This window comes from Hydra vulgaris, chromosome 15 (genome assembly GCF_038396675.1).
Source record: "Hydra vulgaris chromosome 15, alternate assembly HydraT2T_AEP".
Taxonomy (NCBI): Eukaryota; Metazoa; Cnidaria; class Hydrozoa; order Anthoathecata; family Hydridae; genus Hydra; species Hydra vulgaris.
Window position 1 is genome coordinate 52,073,714 of NC_088934.1, and position 26,287 is coordinate 52,100,000.

The 26,287-nt window shown below is 28.3% G+C and overlaps 2 protein-coding genes across 3 annotated transcripts in view; one reads left to right on the forward strand and one right to left on the reverse strand.

Annotated features, from left to right (window-relative positions):
• Positions 1-10,947: 10,947 nt before the first annotated feature.
• LOC100203841 (adenosylhomocysteinase) lies at positions 10,948-16,466 on the reverse strand. Of its 2 annotated transcripts, none has more exons than XM_065819329.1 (6): positions 16,306-16,466; positions 14,122-14,541; positions 13,495-13,815; positions 11,661-11,863; positions 11,243-11,437; positions 10,948-11,152 (listed from the first exon to the last, which is right to left on the reverse strand). In XM_065819329.1, the coding sequence occupies exons 1-6, from the start codon at positions 16,352-16,354 to the stop codon at positions 11,021-11,023; spliced, it is 1,320 nt and encodes a 439-aa protein (XP_065675401.1). In that variant the 5' UTR covers positions 16,355-16,466; the 3' UTR covers positions 10,948-11,020. The 2 variants fall into 2 exon arrangements, with proteins under 2 accessions (XP_065675401.1, XP_065675402.1); XM_065819330.1 differs by having other exon boundaries at positions 16,310-16,458.
• A 68-nt stretch (positions 16,467-16,534) lies between these two features.
• Positions 16,535-26,287, forward strand: part of LOC136091621 (heat shock factor-binding protein 1-like) — a 19,258-nt gene continuing 9,505 nt past the window's right edge. Inside the window, exons 1-2 of the mRNA XM_065819331.1 lie at positions 16,535-16,748; positions 20,081-20,104. Of these exons, the coding sequence (XP_065675403.1) occupies positions 16,659-16,748; positions 20,081-20,104 (114 nt within the window). The 5' untranslated portion in view covers positions 16,535-16,658. The remainder of the gene's footprint in view (positions 16,749-20,080; positions 20,105-26,287) is intronic.

Here is a 26,287-nt window from a genome sequence, read left to right on the forward strand (position 1 = left end):
CGTCGATTGTTTATCCATCATTTCTACAATTATTGTTCCCGGTTTATTATTTTTAGAATTAAAACGACGATGGCGTGTTATTTTGCTATTATCTAATTTAAGCCCATCAAAAATTTCGTTAAGCGCTTTTTTATAGTCGTCTTTTATATTCTTTTTTTTAGCAGTCTGTTTCTTTTGATTCATCAATACCAAAAACTAATATATTTTTCTCTATTTTTATTTTATCTGCGGTTTCAACGGAGACAGCGCACAGCGGAGTATTTGTATGACAAAACCGCTCAAAAATATTTTATGGATATTTTTTCAATTTTTTAGTTTGAAACACAGTATTTTATCAAATTAAACTTTTGATTAAAAAAAAAAATGTTTAAAGAGTAATTTATTATTAAAAAAAGACTTATTCGCTTTAAATTATTCGCGTGTCAAAATTTTTTTTATTTTTAACTTTTATTTAGGTGCCCCAAGAAGATCATGCGGTATTATCACAGAGCACCGCGGATAAGCATTTTTTTTTTTTTTGTTATTTAGGTGCCCCAAGAAGACCTAACGGACTTGTCACAGAACACCGCGGAAGTGCATTTAATCAGGAAGTTCACGCCTCCTTCCTTACCGTGACGCGAAAATATGTCCAAAAATATGTCCTTGTTTTGAACCACGATCTCCTGCTAATAAAGTAAGCGCTGTAACCACTGCGCCACGGCTGCTCAAAAGCATTTCGTTTCAACGCCTTCTTGATAACCGATATTGCAAAACTTGCCCAGAGGTAGGGTTTGAACCACGGATCCTTTATTTCTGAGGAAAGTACGCTACCACTACGCCACGGCAGCTCAATCTTCGTTCTGAGATAATTATATTGCCTGCCTCTTTTGAAAAAGACTACATTTTTTTGTGCCGTTTTGATCTAATCTACTTATGTATGGGTCTGAACTTAATAGCAGTCTATTTAATACGTCTGTATTGCAGTCGATACGAGAAAACTTTTGCCTGTACTGCCGAAAGTGCAGAAATTATTACTTCTGCGCCATGCATCAAAACTTTATGCATAGTTGGAGAAGTGCGCAGGCTCACTCTGGCTGCATACGTCAATAGATACCTGTTCGCGCAGATCCATAGTTTTTCGACGCTTACTGCAATCACTAAGTTCTATAAATGATTTTGATAGTCGTCCAGGTCTTTGTCGAACGTCTATAGAACAATAAGGTAATTCGATGTTTGGTTTGAGCCACTTTTGTTGTTTTTATAAAACTTTTTAAAATTTTAAAATTCTTGTTATGGCACTTTTTTGATTTCTTTGATATTTCATAGCTGTTAAAAGTTGTTCTTTCAACAACGAAAACTTTTCTTAAAATTTTTTACGTTTATAATCTTTCATTATTTCATAACTCTCTTCGAGTTAACAGCTTTTTTACTTTAGACGAATCTACAAGATAAATAATAAAACAATAAATACAAAGCTGGGTAATAGTTTTCGTAACAATCGATAAATAAAACATATATATTTGTTTGAGATTTTATAGTTTCATAATTTAATATATTATCTATTTAAGATTTATTTACGTAATTTAGTTAAGTATGTATAAAACATTTTGAAAATCGGACCTCAAGAATTTATTTATAGCTGTTTTAGTACTTTTTACGAGGTTGTGTATAACACGTGATGGTTTACACACTATTTTCAAAGCTTTAAAGCAAAAAGTGTCGGACGTTGGCGGATAGTTTTACATCCGATTATTAACAGCCTATAATTATTGCTCGTAAAAAAATTTCTTTTAGTCTATACTTGTCAACAAAAACATTATTTTCTCATAATTTTACGTCAAATTTAAAACTCAAATAGGCCATCGCAAAAGCACTTTATATAATGCACAATAACAACAGAAATTTAAAACAATTTTATTTAAAAATATTGTACATACCTTCCTCTTCCATAATTGGCAGCTTAATTTTTAAAAACTGAAAATTTGACAAAAGGTAAAAGTGAGGAGAATTTTTTATAACGTAATCTAATGAAGCAAATATCATCTTGAAAATTATAAGGTTAATAGGATTTTTATTATAACTTTTTTTTTTTACTTTTGAGCGAGTTTGTTCAAATGCTGTGCAGCGTTAAGAATGGGAATAATCGTTTCTTGGTCATTTATTCCTGGTTTATTAGTAGTCAAAAAACTACTGTATAAAACTTTAGTAGTTAGATTGCTTGATTTTACATCTCCTAATTCAGAAACACATTTTTGCAGCTCGTCATTCCACTTTATTAAATCAAATACTAAATTTTCAAGAGCTTCAAATCTTTTATCTTGGAGTTCTTTATAAGTTCTAAACTCTCCGGTTTCAAAATTAACCATTCTAATTTTTGTTTAAAACTTTTTTAAATTTTAAACTTTAAAATATTTTTAATGAGCTTCAAAAACACGTACGTTCTCTTCCGCAATCTGACAAAAAAAGTATATATATATATATATATATATATATATATATATATATATATATATATATATATATATATATATATATATATATATATATATCTTGAGATATCATTTTTTTTTTCTTGTGAAAATTGACATTTTTTGATTTTTAAAAAGTCTTCAAACCTTTAACTAAATAGACCTAACACACTAAGGACCATTTGTGGAATTTTTTTACCAATGAAGTAAAAGATAAGTATGAGTTTATCTCTGATGTTTCAATGAAACTTTTTGATTAATTTTCATAAAATTGACAGCCATTTTTTTTTTTTTAAATGTATTTTTTATTATTTAAAAAATAAAAACAACTATTTTTTGATAAAGGCTTTATCTTGTATGTTAAAATGTAAATGTTGTAAAAATTTTACATTTTAAAATTTTTTAAAAAGATTTATTTGTTAATAAAATATGTTTTGTAAAAATAATATTTATTAGTATAAATAGTATATCTATAAAATAGTATGAAAATTTTTTTACAAATATCTTATAACTTATAACGTGTAACTGGCAACATATCAGTGTTGTTCATGTTTAACCGAGAAATGCAATCAGATCATTTTATGAATTAAGTTTATAATACTTTATCGTATTGTTAGGATATTTGAACACACTAAATATAACTTTTCATTTTATTTGGCTGAGATAAGCAGGTTTGAAAAAAAAATTTTGAAGTTTGAATTTTATTCTTTTCATTATTAGATCTTCATAATGGTTTATATTAACTAATATTTTTACTTTTATTTTTTTTTTAATATTTTTTCTATGTTTAATTTTGTCTTCATTAAATTTTAAAATTGTATGCAAAAGATTTTGATTTTATTCTGTAATTTTTATTTTTTTTTGTATACTTGTATTGTAACTTTATTAAATATTTTGACGATAATCTGAAGATCGATTATAAAGGATAAATATTTTACTTGGATAGATATTATTAACTTATTATTAAATTGATAAACATTTTTATTATTGAGATTTGTTATTGATTACGACAGTTTTATTATTGAAAGACTTCCAGAAATGTAAAGACTGGTAACTACTGTGAATGAAAAGTTTAACAGCTACAAAAAAGTATTTTAGGAATTATAATTATTATACTTAAACAGGCTTTTTGAATATACTATTACATTATATTAGTAGTAAACTGAAGTGTAAACAGAATTTTCTATTTTTACAAATTTAAATATTTTCTATTAATAATTTTTCATGTATATGTTGGTGTATATCTTAAAAAACTGTGTTTCTCTCATTTATATTTAATGATATCCATTTATATTTTTCACGTTCAAAAACAAAAAAACTTAAAACTCTAAAATATTTAATGAGTTTAAGTTTAAACTTAGACAGTTAATCCTAAAGAATGATATACCACAAAACTATTTCTGAAATTGCAACCCAGCAAGCACACAACGTTGAAACAACGTTGAAATAACGTTGATCGACGTTGATCAACGTTATTTTAACGTTGTTTCAACGTTGTGTGCTTGCTGGGATTATATCCTTATGATTGATATATCGCATATACAAAAAGTATATTAATTTTAGAAAACGTTGAGTTAAATAGACTTGGTAACTTTTAAAATTTATTTATGTCTTTGTTTGTTATGTGTTGTTATTCTTTATATCTTTGATCCTATGACTTATGTTTTGTGCTCTGAGGTTTGATGTTAAATTAAATTTAAATATTTCTATATTTTTAGAGAAATATGTTTAAGCCAAAGCGCTTATTGTTTGTTTTTTTATTAATAGATGTTTTATTTGTTGTTTTACTTCTTTTACATTTGTTTATTTTACATAACGGGTGACAACTAAAAAACGAGACTGGATTTAAAGACACATATCTCTTTAAAGGAATAAGATTTTAAAAATAGGAAAACTGTTTTAGAAGGTATTTTTATTCTAGTTTTTTAAATATTTTATGTGTTTTTATTTTTTATAGAAAAATGAATAAAAAAATAAACCCAAAGCAAGAAGAGATTAGAAAACGTGTGTATGAGTTTTATTTAAATTACAAAAATGCTGGTAAAAAGTTCACTTATGACCACTTTAAAGTTGAGAATATACCTAAAATTACTATCTGCAGGCTAATTAAACGTGCTGAAAGTGAATCTGGGTACCAAAGAGTTCAAGGAAGTGGGGTAAAAGCTAAAAAAATCACCAGGACAAACATTGAAAAGCTCAAACTCATGTTTGACCATAAAGACGGAGTTTCTCAACGACAAGCAGCTAAAAAGTTCAACTATACTCAGCAACACATTAGTAAACCATTAAAAAAAAGAACAAATATTAAATCAAGAAAAAAATGACGATTCCAAAACGCTCTGACCAGCAACACGCAGCAGGTAGAACTAAGGCAGTTGATTGTGTCAGAAATTCAAAAATCGTAAACCAATCATTGACGATGAGTCTTATTTCACGTTAAATCACTCCAGTATCAATGGAAATGATATATTTTATACTAGTAATGTAAAATCTACTCCATCTACAGTTAAATACCAAACAAAACAAAATTTTCAAAAGAAATTACTTCTATGGATTGCTTTTTCTGAAAATGGAATTTCTCAACCTTATTTTGTACCAAGTGGACTGGCTCTAAATCAAAAAATCTATTTAAACAAATGTATTAAGAAGAGACTTATTCCATTTATCAATAAGTATCATTCAGATGGTGCATATGTGTTCTGGCCAGATTTAGCATCATCTCACTATGCGAAAACAGTAATCATGTACCTAAACAAGGAAAACGTGCGTTATGTTGAGAAAGCGGATAACCCTGCAAACTTGCCAGAATGTCGTCCTATCGAAAATTTTTGGAGTATTTTAAAGGCCTTGTCTACAAAAATAATTGGCATGCAGAAAATCTTCAAAAATTACAATCTAGAATCAAGTATTGCCTTAACAAAATTGATATTGAGCTCATACGGAGCCTAGCTCAGTCTATACCAGACGTAGTTGATAAAGTCAGAAGAAATGGTTTAGTTGAGAACAACTGATTATATATTTAAAAACTAGAATAAAAATACTTTCTAGAACATTTTTCCTTTTTGTTTCATCTTACTTCTTTAAAGAGATATGTGTCTTTAAATCCAGTCTCGTTTTTTAGTTGTCATCCGTTAGTTAAAGGGATTTTTTATTTTTATATAAAATTTTTATTATACATTTACATAGCAAAAAAAAAAACTTTAGGGCTACCTAAAAAATTAAAATGCATATAACAAAATTTAATCTTCTTCCAATAACTTGTTGTTGAAATATGCATGTGCATTAAAAATACATGAAGAAAATCGACTAATAAATAAAGAGGAGGGGGAGAGATCAACATTCCTTCGACTACAAATTCATAAAAGAACATCAACCTAATATTTTGGAGCAAAATAACCAATAAAAATATTCTATACATAAAGTTGGCATACATCAAGCCTCATAAAAAACAAGATTTACTTTTATTTTATCAAAAAAATATCTGTGTATATATATATATTTTTATAAGAAACTCTACAAAAATAGGTGTGTCTAATGCTACCTTAGAAAAAGCTAAAAAATTGTGAACAAATTTTTTTTTTTTTTTACAGCAGTCATTATTTTATATTTCAAAAACAAATAATATTTACATGTCTCCAGTTTATATAAATGTCCACCACAAATACTTACAATATCTAAAGAGCGTTAACAATGCTGTTTTAAGTATGCACGTTTGACATTTTAACTCATGCGAGTTAAAATAATAAACTTAAAAATTCGTGGTTTATAATATAAAGTACTGGCTTTTAACCCATGCATTTAAAAAATATACGCAAGTTCGTCGCACCACAGGGCTACTAGAGACTTGTCGTTGTCGTTGAAAATATATTATTTGTTGAAAAAATATAATAATATATATTAGTAGTATTATGTGGTTGTAAGGAAACTCGCAGAAGACTAAGAAAAGTCTTTTCATCAAAAATCGTTAAAATACAAAATAAACTAAAAATTTAAAGAATAAATCTATAAAACACATTAATTTTTGAGGTCTACTGTTCAGTAATTTTTTACAATGAATAGTTGCTAACAATTTTTATTTTTTTATTTTTTTATTTATTTATGTTTTATTTCTTTTTTATTTATTTATTTTTATAGCTTAAATTGTTCTTTTTACATTTTATTATATTAATTGTTCTTTTATATTTAATACATATCGATAAAAATTTTTGGTTTTGTTAATTAGGAGATCTTTTAGTTTTTTCCTCAAGGCAATAAGATTATCCAACTTAGTAAGTTTTATATTTTGAGGTATTATTTTGTTGTATAAATAGGGGCCACGGTATACAATTGAAAATCTAGAAAATTTTGTTTTTTTTGTGGGCGGTGAAAAAGTTTCCGGTTCCTCGTGGGATATATCTGTTGGCGTTGGTTTGAAAATAGTTATTAGTAAAATGAGTTGGGACAAGTCCGAACTTATATTTGAGCATAAATAAAATATTTTGGTAGATGTTAATTTGATAGATATTTAAAGCATTCAAGTTTTTAAGTAAAGGATTGGCATGAGTGAATTTATTTTTATTATAAATCAATCTTGATGCGTGTTTTTGGTGTGTATATAGAGAACTTAATTTAGATTTATTTGTACGTCCCCAGGCAATATTAGCTTATGTTAGATAATTTTGTATATAAGAAAAGTAGAGAACTTTCAGATTCTCTCTGGGAAAGTATAGTTTTGACTTTGTAAAGTATGCCGATACTTTTTGATATTTTTGTATTTAATGTTATTATATGGGCTTTCCAAGTAATCGTTTTGTCAATAATTATCCCAAGAAATTTAATAGTTTCAGTTCTTTAGATGTTTATGTTATTAATTTTTAGTAATGGTAGCATGCTTGGTATTTTGTTTTTTTGCTGGTTGGAATGAAACAAGATGCATTTTGTTTATTCTTGATTTAAAGGTATTTATTTACTTTAAACCAAATGTTTAGACTCTCAAGGTCATCGTTCGCAGATTCAAAGAGATTTTCAATTGGTGCTGATGAATAAAATAAATTTGTGTCATCAGCAAACATTATTGCATCGAGTTTTTTTAGTGATTCTGGAAGATCGTTGATGTAAATTAAAAATAAAAGAGGACCAAGAATGGAACCTCGGGGAACTCCGCATTTTTATTTTTAGTAAATTAGAATATTTATTATCGTTCGAAATAACACATTGTTGTCTGTTGCACAGATAACTTTTAAACCAATCTAGGCTAGTATTTTTTATTCCGTATTTTTCCATTTTTTTTAGTAAGATATTATGATTAATTGTGTTAAATGCTTTGGATAGGTCTATAAAAGTTCCTAATACAAATTGCTTTTTATTAAAAGAATCACTTATGCTATTAACAAAATCTAAAATTGCATGTTCTGTTGAGTGCTGTGCTTGAAAGCCGAATTGTTTTTTATTTAAGAATTTGTTTTGAATTAGGTATTCATATAATCTATTTTAGATTATTCGTTCAAGTATTTTAGATTATTCGTTCAAGTATTTTAAAAAAGGATGGAAGTATTGAGATTGGTCTGAAATTGTTTATTAGAAATGTTTCACCGGTTTTAAAAATAGGTACAATTTTAGCTACTTCTAATTTATCTGGTACAGTTCCAGTTATAATTGATGATTTAAATATTTCGAAAATAGGTTTGCGTATTTCCGAAAAGAGATTAAAGACGATGTTACTGCAAATGTCATCTATACCTAGAGAATTGTTTGTTTTAAGAGAGTTTATTGCATTTTCGAGTTCATCAGTTTCTAGTTCTTTAAATATTAATTCGTTGTTGACACTAGTTAGATAAATTTCAAGTGAGTTGTTTGGACAATTGACTTTTGAAGCTAGATTTGGGCCTATGTTGACAAAAAAACTATTAATTTTTCGGAAATTGCATTATTAGTCATACTCATTATTATCTATGACAATTTAAGCAGGTAAACTATTTATTTTGCAGGTTTTTATCCCAATTATTTCTTTCATGATATCCCAAGTTTTCTTAATATCACCATTTGTGTTTTTTATTTTATTTGAGTAATAGTTTTTCTTTGAATTTTTTTAAATTTTTTCAAACAAGTTTTTATACTGTTTGTAAACATTTAGGTTTGCCTCATTTCTATTTTTGAAGTATTTAATATAAAGTTTTTTTTTGTTTTTTTTGAGGATTTTTCAATACCTTTGGTGATCCATTGACATTTTAAGTGTTTTTCTTTTATTAATTTTACTTTAATTAGGAAGTGCATATTATAGTTTTTTAGAAAAAGTTTTTCAAAGTTATTATAAGCAGAGTTAGTGTGCCCAAGAATGCATTCATGGTATACCTTATCCCATTCTTCTGCCGACAGTGAGTTTTTAAATTGAATAGCAAATTTGTTGATTTATCTTTTATAAGTTTTAATTTTACAACTATTATTAGATTTTATATCTTGTGTCAAGGAGAAGAAAATAGGAAAATGATCAGATATATCTGCTTTTATTATTCCTGCCTTTAGAGAAGTATCAAAGAATGAATTAGGTAATATATTGTCCGATGCAGTGATTGAAGTTGGAGTTACTCGAGTTGGTTTGTTAATAATTGGGAAGATGTTGAAGCATTTTGTCTAAATAAAGTTTAGTATTGGCATGTTTATCATATTGTAAGCAATCTATGTTTATGTCTCCAATACAGAATATTTTTTTTTGCTCAGTTGTTTTTTATAAAAATTTGCTTTAAATAATTGGAAAATTTAAATAAAATTTATTATTTAAAGCAAATAATTGGAGAATTTAAATTTGCCGGTAACATGTGGGGACCAGCATGTTTTTTGATTTATTGCTAGTTATTTCAATTGTAAAAACCTCACTATCGGCATCTGAGGTCGAAAGGTCATCTCTTATTTTGGTAACTTAATCATTCCTAATATAAGTTATAATTCCACCTCCCCTTTTGTTAGTTTTTCTTTCAGACGATAATAAATTGTAGTTAGGAATTTCTAAATTTGAATTTATTCTGCATGATTCGTCAGAACACCACGTTTCTGTTAGGCATAGCATACTGAATAAATAATCGCATTCGATAAGAAAATGTTTTTGCTTATCCATATTGCTATTTATACTTCTCATGTTAATGTGTATTACAGTAAAATTACTCTTTAAGGTTTTTAGTTCACTTTTAAAAGTTTTTATTTCAAAAAAGGATGAACTAAATCTGTTTTTGTTAAAAATGCAAATCAGCGTCAGAATCATCGTTTCTTTTGCATAATCTTCATTAATGTAAATGCCGGTTCCTATAAGTTTATTTACTGAGCTTTAATATTTTATCATTAAAATTTAAAAGCTTTAAAACGATTGATCTTGCTGTTTTATTATCTTTAACTGCACCGACTCGATGCGCTTGTTCCACAACTACTCAACTTAATATATTTAGTTTTGTTTTAAAGATGTCTTTTAAAGCCTTCTCACAATCACTCCAGGGTTTTCTTTTATGCCATCGATACGTAAGTTATAACGTCTCGAGCGATTCTCTAAGTCAATAGTTATAATTTGCAACCGGACTCGAAAACCAGTTATTTTACTGGAACACAATAGGCCGATTTTTTTTCACAAATTTTCCTACCTAATATTTGTTTATAATAGATAATAAATACTTGGTAGCTGGCAGTTGCATACGATCGAACTTCGTTTAACATTGTGTATACCACATAATTTGTCTTTCTTTGTTCCTAGATTGTATTCGTTTTCGCAAATGAGTTCAGTTTATACGAAATTTTTCAACCTTTTATATAGTATTACAGTTTCGTCGATTTTTTCAATAAAGCTTTAGGACAGGGTTAGGGGTACAACACATTTTGTAAATGAATTTTACTTCCATTTCCTATTTTACATCGGAACCAAGATGTCAGTTAATCAACTACATGTTGTTGGACTGGTTCTTTAACTGATGCTCTTTCTCTTTAGACAAGGTCTAAAAAACGCGTAGTTGGACTGCCTTTTTCAGAATAAATTCGTATTTTTAATAAATCAATATATTAGGTAAAAGCAACATCTCGTATTAGACCACTAGAACTAGACAAAATAGTAAGTGGGATGTAATTAAATTAGAAAACAGAAACATAAGGTGGACACAAGTAAAGAGTTTTTAACCCCTACGGAGTTCTTTCTAGTCTTTATTTTTTGCCGAATTATTCAACATTTTAAAACCGTAACCTTACAACAAGCACCTCGTTGTTAAACTGACTTTTTCAGAAAGGTTTTTTTTCCGGACTGACGATGAATTACAGTAATAGAGTTGAATTGAAGGTACAAGAATTAATTTAAAATTCCTTTAATTTAAAACATTAACTGATCAAAGTAACAATGTGAAACAATTGTTACTTTGATATTAATATTTAATATAAAGATATAATCGAAATTGTCGACGTCTTAAAATAAAAATGTTCTTGATAATTAAGATAAGAGCAATTTTTGTTGTTAAGTCTCCAGTTGTAAAGTTAGAAGCAATTAACGTCAGAGTTTTTAAAAAAGGAGTTTTAAAAAATTTATTTAAATCGATTAGTTTACATTTGTTTATTCATAAAAATTTGAATTAATATCTATAGTGGTTGGGTTTGTAAGGTCCTTGTACCGGAACACCGAGATACTCAGCTTGATGAGTTGTTAACTTTGTAAGATCAACACTTAGGTGTTCTAAATGTAGACGAGCAACTTCTTCATCCAACTAAAAAATAAAAATCCTTAATAAGAATCTTAAGAACATATTAAGGCCGAAGCAAAAAAATCAACAAATCTGCGTTAAAAAAGAACATACATGCTTTGGTAACATGTGAACTCCAATTTCATAACTACTTGAGTTCTTCCATAACTCAATCTGTGCTAAAACCTGGTTTGTAAACGAATTACTCATGACGAAACTAGGATGACCATGAGCACAACCCAAATTAACAAGCCGGCCTTCAGCTAAAACAATGACATGGCGACCATTAGAAAGAAGGTAACGATCAACCTAAATATTTTACCGATTTATAATGGACAACTTTTAGGCAAAAGAACTTATATTGATTTTCAAAGTAAATTTAATGCATAAAATTTTTTAACTCTCATAGCATTGATTCCTAGGGAAAATATTTTTATGAATTAGAAACTTTTAAATTTATTGTAAGTATTTTCACACTATAAAAAACAATTGCATCAGATTAATTTTTAAACAAATGTAAACAAAAATCAACCTGTGGTTTAATTGTTTCCTTCACACAGTTATCATTTAGCCATTTGACATCTATTTCACAATCAAAATGACCTATATTACAAACAATTGCATTATCTCGCATCTGTTGAAAATGTTCAGGTCTAATAATACTAGAGCATCCTGTTGTTGTGACAAAAATATGTGCCTGAGAACAAGCTTCATCCATAGTTGTTACTTGGTAGCCTAAACAAAAACACTGTTGCTTATGACAAAATGAAAATGAACGCACAAACAAAAACACACTAAAATGTAAGATATAAATTGATGCCAGAGAAAAGATAAAAACCTGGAAAAAATTCATCTTTTAAAAAATTTGATCACAATGATTATATTTTTAAAATAAATCTTATTTCAATTGTTTTTCTAAATTTAGAAGATGTGCAATAAATACAACATAACAATAATGCAAAATTAAAAATTAAGTGAATTGACATTATAAATATATATAAAATAGTAGGGATTGAGCCCAGAACTTCTTTCTTATAAAGCATGCACTACCACTTAAGATAGTAACTATGTCCAGATCTAACACTTCATTAGGCCAAAAGTGTATAACAATTTTATAAAAATATTTATTCTTTAACTCACAACAATCAGTAACATCAGAAGTTATCATTTTAATTTGTTGAACTTATTTCTCTCAATAAAAATACTTAAATATGAACAGAAACAGTCTCAGTTAACTTAAAAATCATTTTAATCATAAGGTGTCCTAAGTGTTCCATCATCATTGTCTGTTCCAATAAAAATTATAAACAAAACTAAGTCTCAGAAATATGCAACATCAAGCTGATCAGATATATGCTTGTCTTTATATCTTCATTGACTTTTTGTTTCAACTTTAGTTTTTAGTCTGAAAATGTATTCTAAATAGGTCGTATAAACTTTATTTGTGTCAAATGCATTACATATATAAACTTTTTTTTTTTTTTACATAAATTAGTGCATTTAACAATTTATATTGCCAAAAATAATAGCTAAAATATTATCACAGAAAAATAGTTTAGAGGTAAGGTATGGCAACTTAAACAACTTGACTAACATTGCAATTTCATACTGTAAGAAATTTGATTTGAAAACATTCATAATTCTGCTAAATTTGAACAGGTTTTATAGTTAGGAGTAACTTTCTGTATAAGTGTTATAAACAGTCTCAGATAACTTAAAAATCATAATAATCAGGTGTCCTAAGTGTTTAATCATCATTGGCTGTTCTAATTTGTAAAATACAAGAACCTAAATTCAATTAAAAGTCTCAGAAACTTATATCATCAAGTTGATCAGATATATGCTTGTCTTTTGTATCTTCATTGACATTTTAAAAATCAAGCTATATAAAAAATTAGGCAGTGCACCTAAAGGAGCAACTAACTCTTTGTATGATAATACTTCTATGCAATTTTAAAATCACTATTAACAAAACCAGAGAATTATTTGTTAAATAAATTTATTTATTACATTCTATAAACAACTTTATTTATTTAACTATTTATTTTGCCAAATATAATAACTAGACTATCACTATATAGACTGTCTAGTGGTAAGAATTGGCATTAACCTAAAAAAAAAAACTTTGCCGATACAGTAATTCATTAAAGTAGGAAGAATGTTTTACCCTATGAGGTTTATAATTAAAGATCAAGTTTAATCAGTTTTTTTAAGTTTTAAAATCTTTATAGGTACATAAACAAATAATTCTAACAAGTGTTAATGTCTCAGATTATGCTATCATCACAAATCAGTTATATGCTTGTCTTTTTTATTCATCATAGACATTAACCACAGAAAATTATTATTTTTATTTAAAATCAAACCTTCCATAGCTGCTTGCAATGCATTGATAGGATCAATTTCTGTAATAACAACTCTAGCACCAAAAGCACGAAGTGCTGCTGCTGATCCTTTGCCAACATCTCCATAACCTGCAACTGTGCAAATCTTTCCAGCTATCATAACATCAGTAGCACGCTTAATGCCATCAACAAGAGACTCACGGCATCCATACAAATTATCAAACTTGGATTTTGTTACAGAATCATTTACATTAATAGCAGGGCACTTAAGTAAATTATTCTTAAACATTTTGTAAAGATTATGAACTCCAGTTGTTGTTTCTTCTGATAGACCTCGTATACCTAAAAATGTTAAAAAAAAAATTTATTTACAAAATAGCTTTATTTAAAGTTATATATATAAAGTATAGGGGACTAAAGTAACAAAAACTTGAAAATAATTACACACTTACTGATAAAAGAGCAACGATTATTTAAATTAAATAATTGGATATTAAAAAGGTGCTATGTAGAATAAAAAGGTGCTATGTATGAAAACAGTAACTTCTTTAAGAATAAAACTTAAAATAATAAAATGAAAACAAAATTAATGCAATTAAAAAAAGCTTTTCATTAGGTGTTAAATAAATAATGTTTTAATATGTTTACCTGCCATGAGCTCTGGATACTTAACATGGACAAGGTTTGTTAAATCACCACCATCATCTAATATCATGTTTAACGGCTGACCATCTGGAAATATCAAAGTTTGCTCAATACACCACAAATATTCTTCATCAGTCTCTCCTTTCCATGCATAAACAGGAAAACCTGCTTTTGCAATAGCAGCTGCAGCATGATCTTGAGTTGAAAATATATTGCAAGATGACCATTGTACTTCAGCTCCAAGTTCTTTTAGAGTTTCAATTAAAACAGCTGTCTGAATTGTCATATGTAGACAACCAGCAATTCTTGCTCCTTTTAATGGTTGCTCAGCACCATATCGTTTCCTCATCATCATTAAACCAGGCATCTCGTGCTCAGCAAGGTTGATGTACCTGCGTCCAAGGTCAGCCAATGATATATCAGCTATTACAAAAAAAAAACGTTCAAATTAGAAACTAAACGTGTAAGTCTCACAATAGTTGACTTTTAATTAAAAATACAGATAAACATAAAATATTAGGCTATAGTTATTAGGGTCAACATTTGGCAATGCAATTATTATTAAGTTTTATACCAATTATTGCCACCTCATTTCCTTGTTGTTATGGCAATAACAACATTAACACAATGTTAAAAATTTTGTCCTGACGAAAAATAGAAAGCACAAAAAAATTATAATAATAATGCCAACCATATTTTTTATCAAGTTAAAGGATCAAAAATTGTATTTATGATACATAGATGCGATTAGAAATTATCATTGTAAAACATTAATCATGATTACTTAAGAAAATTTGTATTTCCTTTTCTAAAGTTAACTTATGGGTAATATAAATAACAGGCACTAATTTACATCTCTACCATAGGTCTGAAAATCATCAGAAAATGCTGTAATTAAATTACGAATAAAAAATTACATTAAAACAAAAATATTTGTTATCTTTTTCATACCGTTATGATTAAATTCCGTTATAAAAATAACTAAGCCTGGTTTCTAATAACACTTTAAAGTAAAATTGTTTAAAAATGCATAACGCATCAATTTCATATGATGACCCAAACCCTAACCTTGTGTTTAATTGCACCAAATATTATTTGACAGATGATGCACTATATTTGATTGCACCAATCCCTATTTGACAGTTAATGTATGTACATCTAAAAATCAACATCTTTAAAGAATTTAAAAAAAAAATAATCACAAAATCATTCAATTTAATTTTGACAAAAGTAAAAATAGGGTCATATTATTAAAGAAAGATTTGTCAAATGATTAATTTCTATATGTAAATTTAGTGTAATATGTTGTTAAAAAAATGGCTTATGACATTTGGTTTTTAGATCTATGTTTTAGTATGTATATAGATTAGAATACAAAATTCTCTATCATAATCAGTGATAAGAAAAAAAGGGATGTAAATTAGTGCTAAGATGTAGATGTAGACTAATTAGTAGAGATGTAAATTAGTGCTAAATGATGAAATAATGTAATGTAGTAATGACTAATACATAGTTTATTGAGGAATTTAATTACAAAATATTAGGTTGTAGCAAGGCCAAAACTTATACATCTAAGCTAAATTTAATATGATATTAATTTTGTAAAGCAATGCTAAATATATCTATCTGTATTTTTTAGCCTGAATGTATAACAATATATTATACTTAGTAATATTTATATTAATGATAATTTAATAATTGCGGGTTTATTGAGATTTAACAACAAATTACCTATATTATAATAAATAGTAATTTAGTTTTAAGTAATGAAAAGGGTCCAAAAGTCTAGAATACATTACTTATTTATAATAAATCAACACTAAATTTATTATGATAATAATGATCATCACTCCTAAATTTCGGGGAGTGAATATTTTAAATTTGTCAAGTTTTTAGGAGCTTGGTGGAGATGTACTCATAAATGATTCACGAGGTTGGGAGGCATATCTTAGCTAATTTCAATTGAAAAAAGGCTAAAATTAATCATCGTTTTAATCACACGTGAATGAAGTACACATCCGTCATCTTTATATATATTTTAAATAATTTAATATTTAATTTAAATTAATATACTTTAAATATATTAAAATATTTAATTAGGTATGATAGATATATTTAATTTGCTTTATTTGAAATAGTTTAGTATAACATTAACAAAAAATTACTATCGAAACTAAAAACGTTTACCAACTTTATAGTTAGGTTTTCCATCACTTGGTCCAGGAGGTGAAACCATTCTAAATCAAATTAATGTCAGTCGACCTTCCGGCAAAGAACCGTACAACGACAAAGGAGCTTTGGAAAGATCGATGGGAGTATGGACCTCTCGGAATATAATACGAGGCATGGGTCTATTCTTAAACCATGATTGGTTCATATTTGGATAGATATCTCCCAACGGTAGCCGAAAATTAAATTGAATCAATAATAGACGGGCCTTAAAATATTCCTGAAATACGTTTCGTAATTTTGATTAAACTACGTTATTATTTATCGAAATATTGCTAATTTATTGTTAAATCTCAATGAATTGAAATAATATGGAACCGCAATCACCAGTAACCCTCAATAAACCTGCACCATTGTCACCTTCCGGTGAAACTAAAAACGTTCAAGACCTCACCATTTTTGTAAGTACTAATTATTATATTAATACTATTTATTAACAACAAATCGTTATTTTCTACTTTATATCGAAGGTTATTTAAGTTATTAATTTATTACAAATTATGAATAGTTATCTATAACTAAAATTCAAACTGTTTAGAATATAATTAAAGTTTTATAATAATTTAAATAATTTATTCATATTTAAAACTCCTAAAATATTATACTCTATGTATATAAATTATCACACATACGTTTTTCATCAAAAACATTAAGAATCGTTTTTATTATTTATTATTTTATTAAAGATTAACATGTATAAATATCTAGTTTACAAGAATCAAAAATTATAAATTTTTAAATGCATTTAAAGCACAGATTTTAAAACAAAAACAAACAAATTTCGACAAAAAAATACTTTATATATATATATATAAATATATATATATATATATATATATATATATATATATATATATATATATATATATATATATATATATGTATATATATATATATATATATATATATATATATATATATATATATATATATGTACGTATGTTACAAAGCAAACATATGACCAGCGGTATTTAAAAGAAAAACAAAAAATTGGACAGTTGTAGGAATCGAACCGCGGAAATTCTGTGTATATATTTAATTCTTTATTCAAATAAGCTAAACATGTGTATACTCAAGAACAAGTAAATATAATTATATTATACAAAAAGTTGCACATAAAAGTAAATGCATGCATTGCATAGTTGTTTTCTTATAGAGATAATATATACTTGTTACATTAAAATCATATAAATATATTTTACAAATAGATGGCAATTTATATTTTTGCTTTAAAAATAAGAAACAAATAAATAAAATCATTCCATTTAATGTCAACTTAAAAAAAAAAAAATTTTTAATTGTTTTTTGCTTTGAATTATTTTTGTTGCTGAAAATAATAACTGCTCTAAAGAAACAAAAATAAAAACAAGTTGTCATGAACTTCACAGTTCTTGTCTGGTTTATGTTTGCATTTTACAGAAAAAGTATATAGAGAAATAATCTTGTTCGAAGTTGTCTCCTTTTCTTGTTTGTCTTCTAAAGTTATGTTGGAATTGACTTAGTTGTTAACAACTTTATTTGAAAAAATGCTTAAAATTTTTGTTGGTTTATAAAAACTGCGATGAAAGTCAAGCAAGAGTATTCAAAATTTTTATCACATGTTGTTAAGGTTAATAATTTTTAAGTCATTCAATAAAGTTCATCATTTCTTGATGGTAGTATGAACTTTTTTTCCAATCCTGAGCCCGGTTGTGGGACCCATGTATTATGTGTTGCATCTTGACCCTTGGGTACATACTTGCAAGTTTTCTTATTATGAGTAACAAAGGGAAGAGGGCTCTGGTCAAAATTGAGCCTTTGTTCAGGTTGGTACCGTCCCCATTTTTTGTCGTAACTTGGATCTTTAGAACCTGTTCTGATACACTTTTCTCTATGTTGCATGCTATTTCTGTAATAGTGGTTCCATTTCTTATGTTTCCTTTTTTTTTTTTCCGTTTCGATCTCATTTTTAACTCTTTTTTTTTTTTTTTGTAAAAAGCAAACTATAATGTGATGTTTTATTTCCACATTTGGATCAATGTTTAATTGTATATTTCTAGCTTTACTCCAAGGCCAGGAAAAGTTAACAGTATGATCTTTCAATCTGGCTTGTAAAAATTCTTTGTAAATAACTTCGTATAGTTCAAGATATTTTATGGAACGTCTTGCGATAGAATGATTCGGCATCTTTAATAATAGTTTCTTTTTTTTTTTAAGCCATCGCAAAATCTGACTTCGTGTTACACCAAATGACTTTGCTATAGTTTCTTGATTTGCCTCGTAACCATAGGCGTTAATTGCTTCTGCTTTAAAGGCAGCAGTATATTGGTGGCGTTTTTTACCAGCTAATTTGCTAGGCTCTTCACTTTTTTTCATTGCACTAACAGCTTTGTTGACTATGTTATTGAGCATATCTTTGACTGCTAGAGTGATAAGTTCTTCATTACTTTGAATAACTTGTGATTGTGAATGTTTACAATCTTGTTTGCTAGTTCCATGAATAACTTTAACATGAAAAGCTAATCCTTGTTGGCTTTTAAATAATTTTTTGCAATGTTCGCATTCAACACTAGTTTCAACATCTTCTAATGGCAATCGGATTGCACTCATTTCTCCTCTGTGCATAACATTTTTTGTGAAACCAAACCCTGCCAATGTAGGCTGCTTTCTTTTTATTTTATTTGACATTATTACTATTTTTAACAGTATCTGAAAATAAGACTTAATAAATAAACTAAACATTTATTAAACATTTTGAATATGGTATTAAATAAACTACACATTAAGAGCGAGACATAAAAATAAAACACTTCAGAGCGGCTCTTAGACTTTATGTTTTCCTGTTCAAGTATTGAGGTTTAGGTTTTGCAACACAATTACTTCGTTACTTCATAAAGTCGTTGCATTGCAAAACATAAACTTCGATTTTTGTTGGTTTAAATTCAGAAATAAATATATTTAAAAATTTTAATTAAATATAATTTAAATCTTTTAAATGGTTTATTTTTTTTCCAAATCTGAGCCTCCATAGGCTTATAAGTATTATGATTATTAAAAAAAACATGTACTTTTTTTATTAGAGGGGGTGGTCATTATGACAGTCCTACACATAGAATTAATGGTCTTTTTTTTTTTTTCTTTTTAGCTGATTAATTAAAAAAAAAATTGTTTCATATTAGTTACTCAACTTTGTAAATATAATAATTTTAACAATTCATAGCATCAAATCATGGGGTTTTTTTTAATGAAAATTCACAACAAAATTTACACGAGAAATAATTAATGCTGGTATTAACACTTTGAAATCATACCAGTATAAAATAGGCATGCAATGATGATTCCAAGTTTAATGAAATGAAATGCTTTGTTAAGCACAGAAATGAAATTTTTGTTTGTTTCCTTTTGTTTATTTTTTTGATAATTCAGTAGAAAAAATGAACAGTTATTTTAATACTCTTTTTGTTTTCTTGATAACTCAGTCGAAAAAAAATGAACAGTTATTTTATTTTACTAAAAAAGTGTCAAAATTATATTAGGTTTTTTGATTTATCTCACATTAAAGTTAAATAATAAAGTATAATATATTTAATATATATTTTAGTTCACTATTTGCAATTAAAAATTATGTGAAAATATAACAAATTTTTAGTTTTGAATTTATTAAATATTTTATTTATTAATTTCATTTCAGTTTTTCAATTTAATTTAAAATTGTTATTATTACAATTTTTAATTTCAAGTTTATCTATTGTAGGTAGAAAATTTACTTGGAACTTTAGTAAGTTTTTTTTTTTCCCAAAATGTACAGAAATTAGTTTTTTATTATTATTTTTTTACGCAAATTAATAAAAAAAAATTATCAATTCTAAAAATGTTATAGCTTTAAAAAGGCTTTATAGTAAAGGCCTTAACTATAAAGCCTTTATCATATACCCAAAATAAATCATAATATTGGATATATATCATTTGGATATGAATGTCATGAATATATTATTTGTAAAATACAAACCCTTGTCATGTACATTAGTTAATATATAATATAATTATGGTACTGTTTAAAAATAAGTTTAGTATATTATTGTGATATAAAAAAACGTAACAAAATATATTAAAAAAATACATTAAAGTATATAACTTGAGTCCCGTATAATAGTTTATTTTTTACTTTTTAGTCCATTTTTTAAATGTTGTTTTAAATAGTTTTTTTTTAATAAATTTTTTATTTTTTACATTTTATTCTATTTTTAAAATGTTGTTTTTAAAATGCTTTTACTTTTTAGTTTATCTAAATTAAGACTGTTCATTAATATATAGAAACATTGTAGTGACTTTCAGGAACATTAATATAGAAACATTGTAGTGACTTTCAGGAACAATAATATAGAAACATTGTAGTGACTTTCAGGAACTAAAACAACTAAAGCGCTTCAGGAACATTAAGAACTAAAGCTAGTAAAATAGAAGTTTTTACAGAACTTTCTATTTATTTTGAACTCTGAGGTGCTTCATAAGCATTTTTTTTATTTGTCTTCATGATTATTTTTTTCAACTTCTAAACCTACAATCTCACAATCTGACAGAGGTTCAAACTTATGACAGAGGTTCTAAATTATGAAAAATTTTTACAAAACTTTTTGTTTTAGTTTTAGCTGAATCAATTGTACTGAAATATATTTGGAATGAAATAGAAAGATAAAAATATATTTTACTTACCTTCAGAAAGCCTTTTCCTCCGTCAATACAAAGCTTGACTTTTTGATTGCTTAGGTTCTCTTCTTTAATCACAACAAGAAATTTAACTAACTCCTCGTTATCCACACACTTGATAATAGGAAAACTTTCCTTTACTTACAAATTTTCTTTCTCGACATCATGTTCTTGAAAGTCTTTTATTAACAAATCTTCAACTACAATATCAATTACTGAAAGTGCTTTTTTTCAGGTTTGTTTGTATGCAGTTTATTCCTTTTAATTGATGTTTAAAATAGAATTTATAATTAAGATATATTACTTAAAAAATAGTCATACTTCATTAAATTATTTTACCTTAGTTCTTTAATAAGCTATATCAGTTTCTTGTTGGACTAAGTATCAATCAAAGTGATCTGTCCAGTTTGATTTGTAACTTGTAACAGGTTTTGCATCCTGTAGCAAGTTTAATTTTTTTTTATCCTTGATCATATGCTTTTTCTGATATAACTTTAAAAGCAATCTTTTTTTTAACTTCAGGCAAGTTGCAAAGCTTTTCTTATAATTTTACCGCAAACATTTTATTTTCACAGGTGTTTTTCTTTCTCTTTCCGATGTTTTAGCGGCAATATTTACTCATTTTTTTATGGGGTGAACGCAGCTTGGAAAACTTACTACTACTTCTTGTTCAAGTTCTTCTACGTAAGCTCCTTAGTTTACAAATTTTGCTATGACAAATATCTGGTTGAAGCTGTAAAAACATTTTTAGCCCAGTCTAATTATTATATTTGGCAAGTAGTTTTTCCGAAGAAGTTTTTTTGTTTCAATTAAATTATAATATTTAATTAAAACAAAAAACTTGATAAATACTCAATTATTAAACAAAGAAGCAAAGAAATGACTGGTATAAATTAATAATAATAAAGCACAATGGGAATAAGTACTAAGAAAATCAAAATCTCATTTTTTTTTTAAATTGTAACAACAAAATAACAATATTTTAAAGGTATAATAAAAAAGAGATTGTTTAGAGCATATTTTCAAAAATTAAGTTTTTAAATTACTTGTTTATTTATGTGAGGAAGAACTTTTCAGTGGTGCTCTACTGACCTAAAAGAAATTCTTTCTGCTCTTCATCATTTGTAATAAATGTTGCATAGTCTTAAATTCAACAAACAGCTCGTTCTGCTGTATCGTTTACAGATTTCAGTCATTTGATATACTCAAACATGTGATTAAAATTTCTGTTACCTTCTTAAAACTTTGGGGATTTTACTAACCAACCACCTCATTTGAATATCTGAATGCTACTGGTGGCATATAACCCAATACTATCTGCTTCATGTCCTGCTGCCTTGTAGTATACACCTTTTTAGGCAAAGGCTAGGAGATGCCAACTCCGACTTAAAACACCCGTTCCCTTGGGGCTCTTGGTTTAGTAAAGGCTAGAGAAAGTGTATCGATAAAAATACTCATCTTGGGCAGACATTAAATGCATCCGACTACTGTCTTGTAGAAGGCCTCTACGGCAAAGACTTAAGGGGTAAACAGATTCTATCTGTTGACTAGCCTCGCACCCCTTCTTCATCTATATGCTGGCACAGATATATATTTAATACATTGTTACCAGTTTAGGATGTTGATTGCTGGATCTTCTTGACTCAATGCATGGGTTTTGCTTGTGTCTCTATTTTTATGGCTAGGCAACTCATTCTGTTATCTCCTAATGAGGGTACAGCTCTAAAACTCAGTTTTATTGTTCTTAGGCCAGCTGGTAGTCAGGTTTTCCAAACTCTGTGGTAGCTCTCAGAGAGGCTGATTTCATCAAAAGCTGAAAAAATATCAAAGTATTAACAGTGCCACGTTGCGCATGGATGGTGTCCCTGTTTGTACTTTTGATGTGCATTGCGGAGGCCACATTTGGAGCCTTTATTACAGCTTAGGTTATATTAATAGTAATGAGGCAAATGCTTGGATTATTAAATAGTGTTCTCAGTACTATCTGTGCTTTAATTTAAGCCCTCTAACAAATTTAAAAATGAATCAAGTACCAAAAACTGTAAAAAACAAAAAACCATCATCATTACCAAGTTCTCTAAACCTATCATTCACTAATATTTGTGGTCTTCGAAGTAACTTTTCTTCTGTTGAGTCTTATCTCTTGCAAAGTTCACCAGACCTTGCTCTTTGTGAGACTAATTTGAGTTCAGCTATCTCTTGCGATCTTAGTGTTGATGGTTATCTTCCTTTAATTCGTAAAGACTCCAATTGTCACATGCTTAGCCTAGGCATATACATTTGTAAGAATTCACTCACTTTTCGGGAAACTAGGTTTGAATCCACAGACTATTCTTTTATGTGCTTTTGTTTAGCACCACTTCACTCTATTGTTTTTCTCTTTGTTCTATATCTCTCTCCTTCATCTTAAGACTGCACTCTTTTTGATGTTATTTCTGATTATATTGACCAAGTCCGCTCTCTTTATCCATCAGCCAATATCGTTGTTGTTAGTGACTTTAATGCTCATCACACTAAATTGCTTGGCTCTAGTGTCAGTGACTCTGCAGGCATTAAAGCCCACAACTTTTGCCTTTCTTAATCCCTAATTTAAATAGTCAACTTTCCCACTCGCTTTCACAACCCGAATCATTTACCTTCTTTACTCAACTTGTTTTTACTCGACTGTCTTGTTTCTGATCCTAGTCAGTGCTCAGTTTCTCCACATTTACACTTAGGTGCTTCACAGTTTGATCTCTCTAAAACTAATATCTCATTCTTCTTCATCACCTGAATCAACCTATCATCGTACCTTTTTTACAACTACCTTAAAGCTCACTGGGACTCTTTCCGTGATTTTCTTCGTGATGACCCTTGGGTAGAAATCTTTCGTCTTCCTGCTGACAAATGTGCTTTTTACATTATTTCTTGGATTCAGGCTGGCATGGAATCTTTTATTCCCTCTCGACAATTCCAGGTCAAGCCTCACTCTTCTCCATAGTTTTCCTCACATTGTGCTGTTGCAATTTCCAATCGAAAGCGTTACTTTCATATCTATCAGCAAAACAATTCTTCAGAAAACAGATAACTGTTTATTACTTCTAGAAACCATTGTAAAAAGGTTTTGTCTAACACCAAAGCCTTCTATTTTCAGGTCATGAAATCTCGTTTTTCATCACAAAAATTAGGCTCTCGTGACTTCTGAAGAATCTTTAATAGTATTAATAATAAGGGCAAATCTTTAATTCCTCCTCTCTTGTATGGTTCAGACTTTGTCACCTCACCTAAAGTCAATGCTGAATTGTCTGCTAAAAACTTTTCATCAATATCATCTCTTGATTCCACTAGTTGCGTTCTACCTGATATTGCCAACAAACAGGTTTATTCATTGCTTGACTTTCGTATCACTCCAGCTTCGGTATCTAAAGTGATTTCCTTCTTAGACCCCTCTTCAGCTTGTGATCTGGACAACATACCTGTTATTGTCTTGCAGAAGTGTTCTCCAGAGCTGTCGTCTATACTCTCAAAGCTATTCAGCAAGTGCTTATCAGAGTCTTGTTTTCCAGCCTGCTGGAAAGCGGCATCTGTTATCCCTATTTTCAAAAATTCTGGTGAGCATACTGATTCATATGTATATGGATTTCAATCTTCGTGTTCTACAGCTGATTTGCTAACAGTAATAACTGATAGATTTTATCCTGCATTATATAAAAGTGGGGCCATCGCTCTTGGCGTTTCAAAAGCTTGTGATAAAGGTTGGCATGCTGGTCTTCTCCATAAGCTTTCTTTTTACAGTGTATCTGGCAACATCTTTAAGATGGCAACATCTTTAAGATTGAATTCTTCCTTTCCAATCGTAGTATAAAAGTTGTCCTCGATGGACAGCACTCTTCTTCTTATTCTGTAACTTTATGGGTTCCTGAAGGTTCTATTATTGGCATTTATACTCTTTTTAATTTACAATAATGATTTTCCAAATATTCTCACATCTATGGTGGCATTGTTTGCTGATGATACTACCATTTATTCTTGTCATGATAAGAAGCCAACACTCTCTGATTGCTTGGAGGGGGCATTTGAGCCTGAAATAGATCTCACTTCTGTTACAGCATGGGGCTCACAGTGGCTGGTGAACTTCAATTCAGATAAGACTCTTTTTTTTTTTCAGCCAATCGTTATCGCAATAATTTAGATCTTCCTATATTTATGAACGGTAATGTACTTGATGAGTCATCCACTTTTCATCATTTAGGACTAACTCCTACTTCCGATCTCTCTTGGAAACCATATATCAACTCTGTTGCAAAATTAGTATCTGCTAAGGTTGCATCTCTTTATCGAGCTCGACACTTTCTTACTTCGGATTCTATTCTCTATCTCTATAAATCTCAAATCCGGCCTTGTATGGAATACTGTTGCCATATCTGTGGCAGAACTTCTAATGATGCCCTCTCTCTTTTAGACAAGGTGCAAAAACGCATTGTAAACATAGTTGGACGTGCTCTGGCAGCCAACCTCCAACCATTATCACATCATTGTAATGTTGCTTCTCTTTCTCTTTACTACAAATACTATAATGGGCACTGCTCTAAAGAGCTAGCGTCTCTTGTGCCATCTACTAAAATTCATTCTCGTGTTACTCGTCATTCAATTAAGTCTCATCCTTTTTCTGTGACTGTTTCTAAGTGCTCCAAAAACTCTTATTCGTCTAGTTTTTTTCCTCAAACATCAGTTCTTTAGAATTCATTTCCTTCGTCTTGCTTTCCTGATTCGTATAGTTTGCAATCCTTTAAGTTGTCTGTCAATCATTATCTTGCTCTACAATCTTCATCTTTCCTCTTCCAGTAACTTCCAACTTTAATTAGCTTGCAGCCTTGTTGGAAGTGAAGATGTATTTAAAAAAAAAAGAATAATTTTAGAATGTTGCTTGATTTTGGTCCAATTAAATCAGTCAAACAATTACTCTACTTTAGAAGAGGAAATTGTGGAAAGCCAATATCATGTTTACAGTTTTCTTTTATATTTTTCATCATTGTTTTAGCAATTTTAATTTTATCACAATCAGATACCTAATCAGAAAATAATTAAAGAGGGGACATTTCTTCGGTTAAATACCAAAGATGTCAATTAAATGTTTCCAGTGCAGCAACAGCAACATCATTGTCAATTTTTTTATTAATAAGCATTTCTTTGTAGAATTCCAAGTCATTAATGGGGCATTGATTGTGCTAGTGCACAATGTTTTAAGCAAAAGTGTGTTCTAAAAATTATAAAA

Coding starts and splice junctions, on each gene's coding strand:
- LOC100203841 (XM_065819329.1), bottom strand. CDS start 16,354: ATGGTTTCACCTCCTGGACCAAGTGATGGAAAACCTAACTATAAAGTT. Junction 13,816..14,121: donor GTATCCAGAGCTCATGGCAG/GTAAACATATTA, acceptor TAACATTTTTAG/GTATACGAGGTCTATCAGAA. Junction 11,438..11,660: donor AGGAAACAATTAAACCACAG/GTTGATTTTTGT, acceptor TAAAATATTTAG/GTTGATCGTTACCTTCTTTC.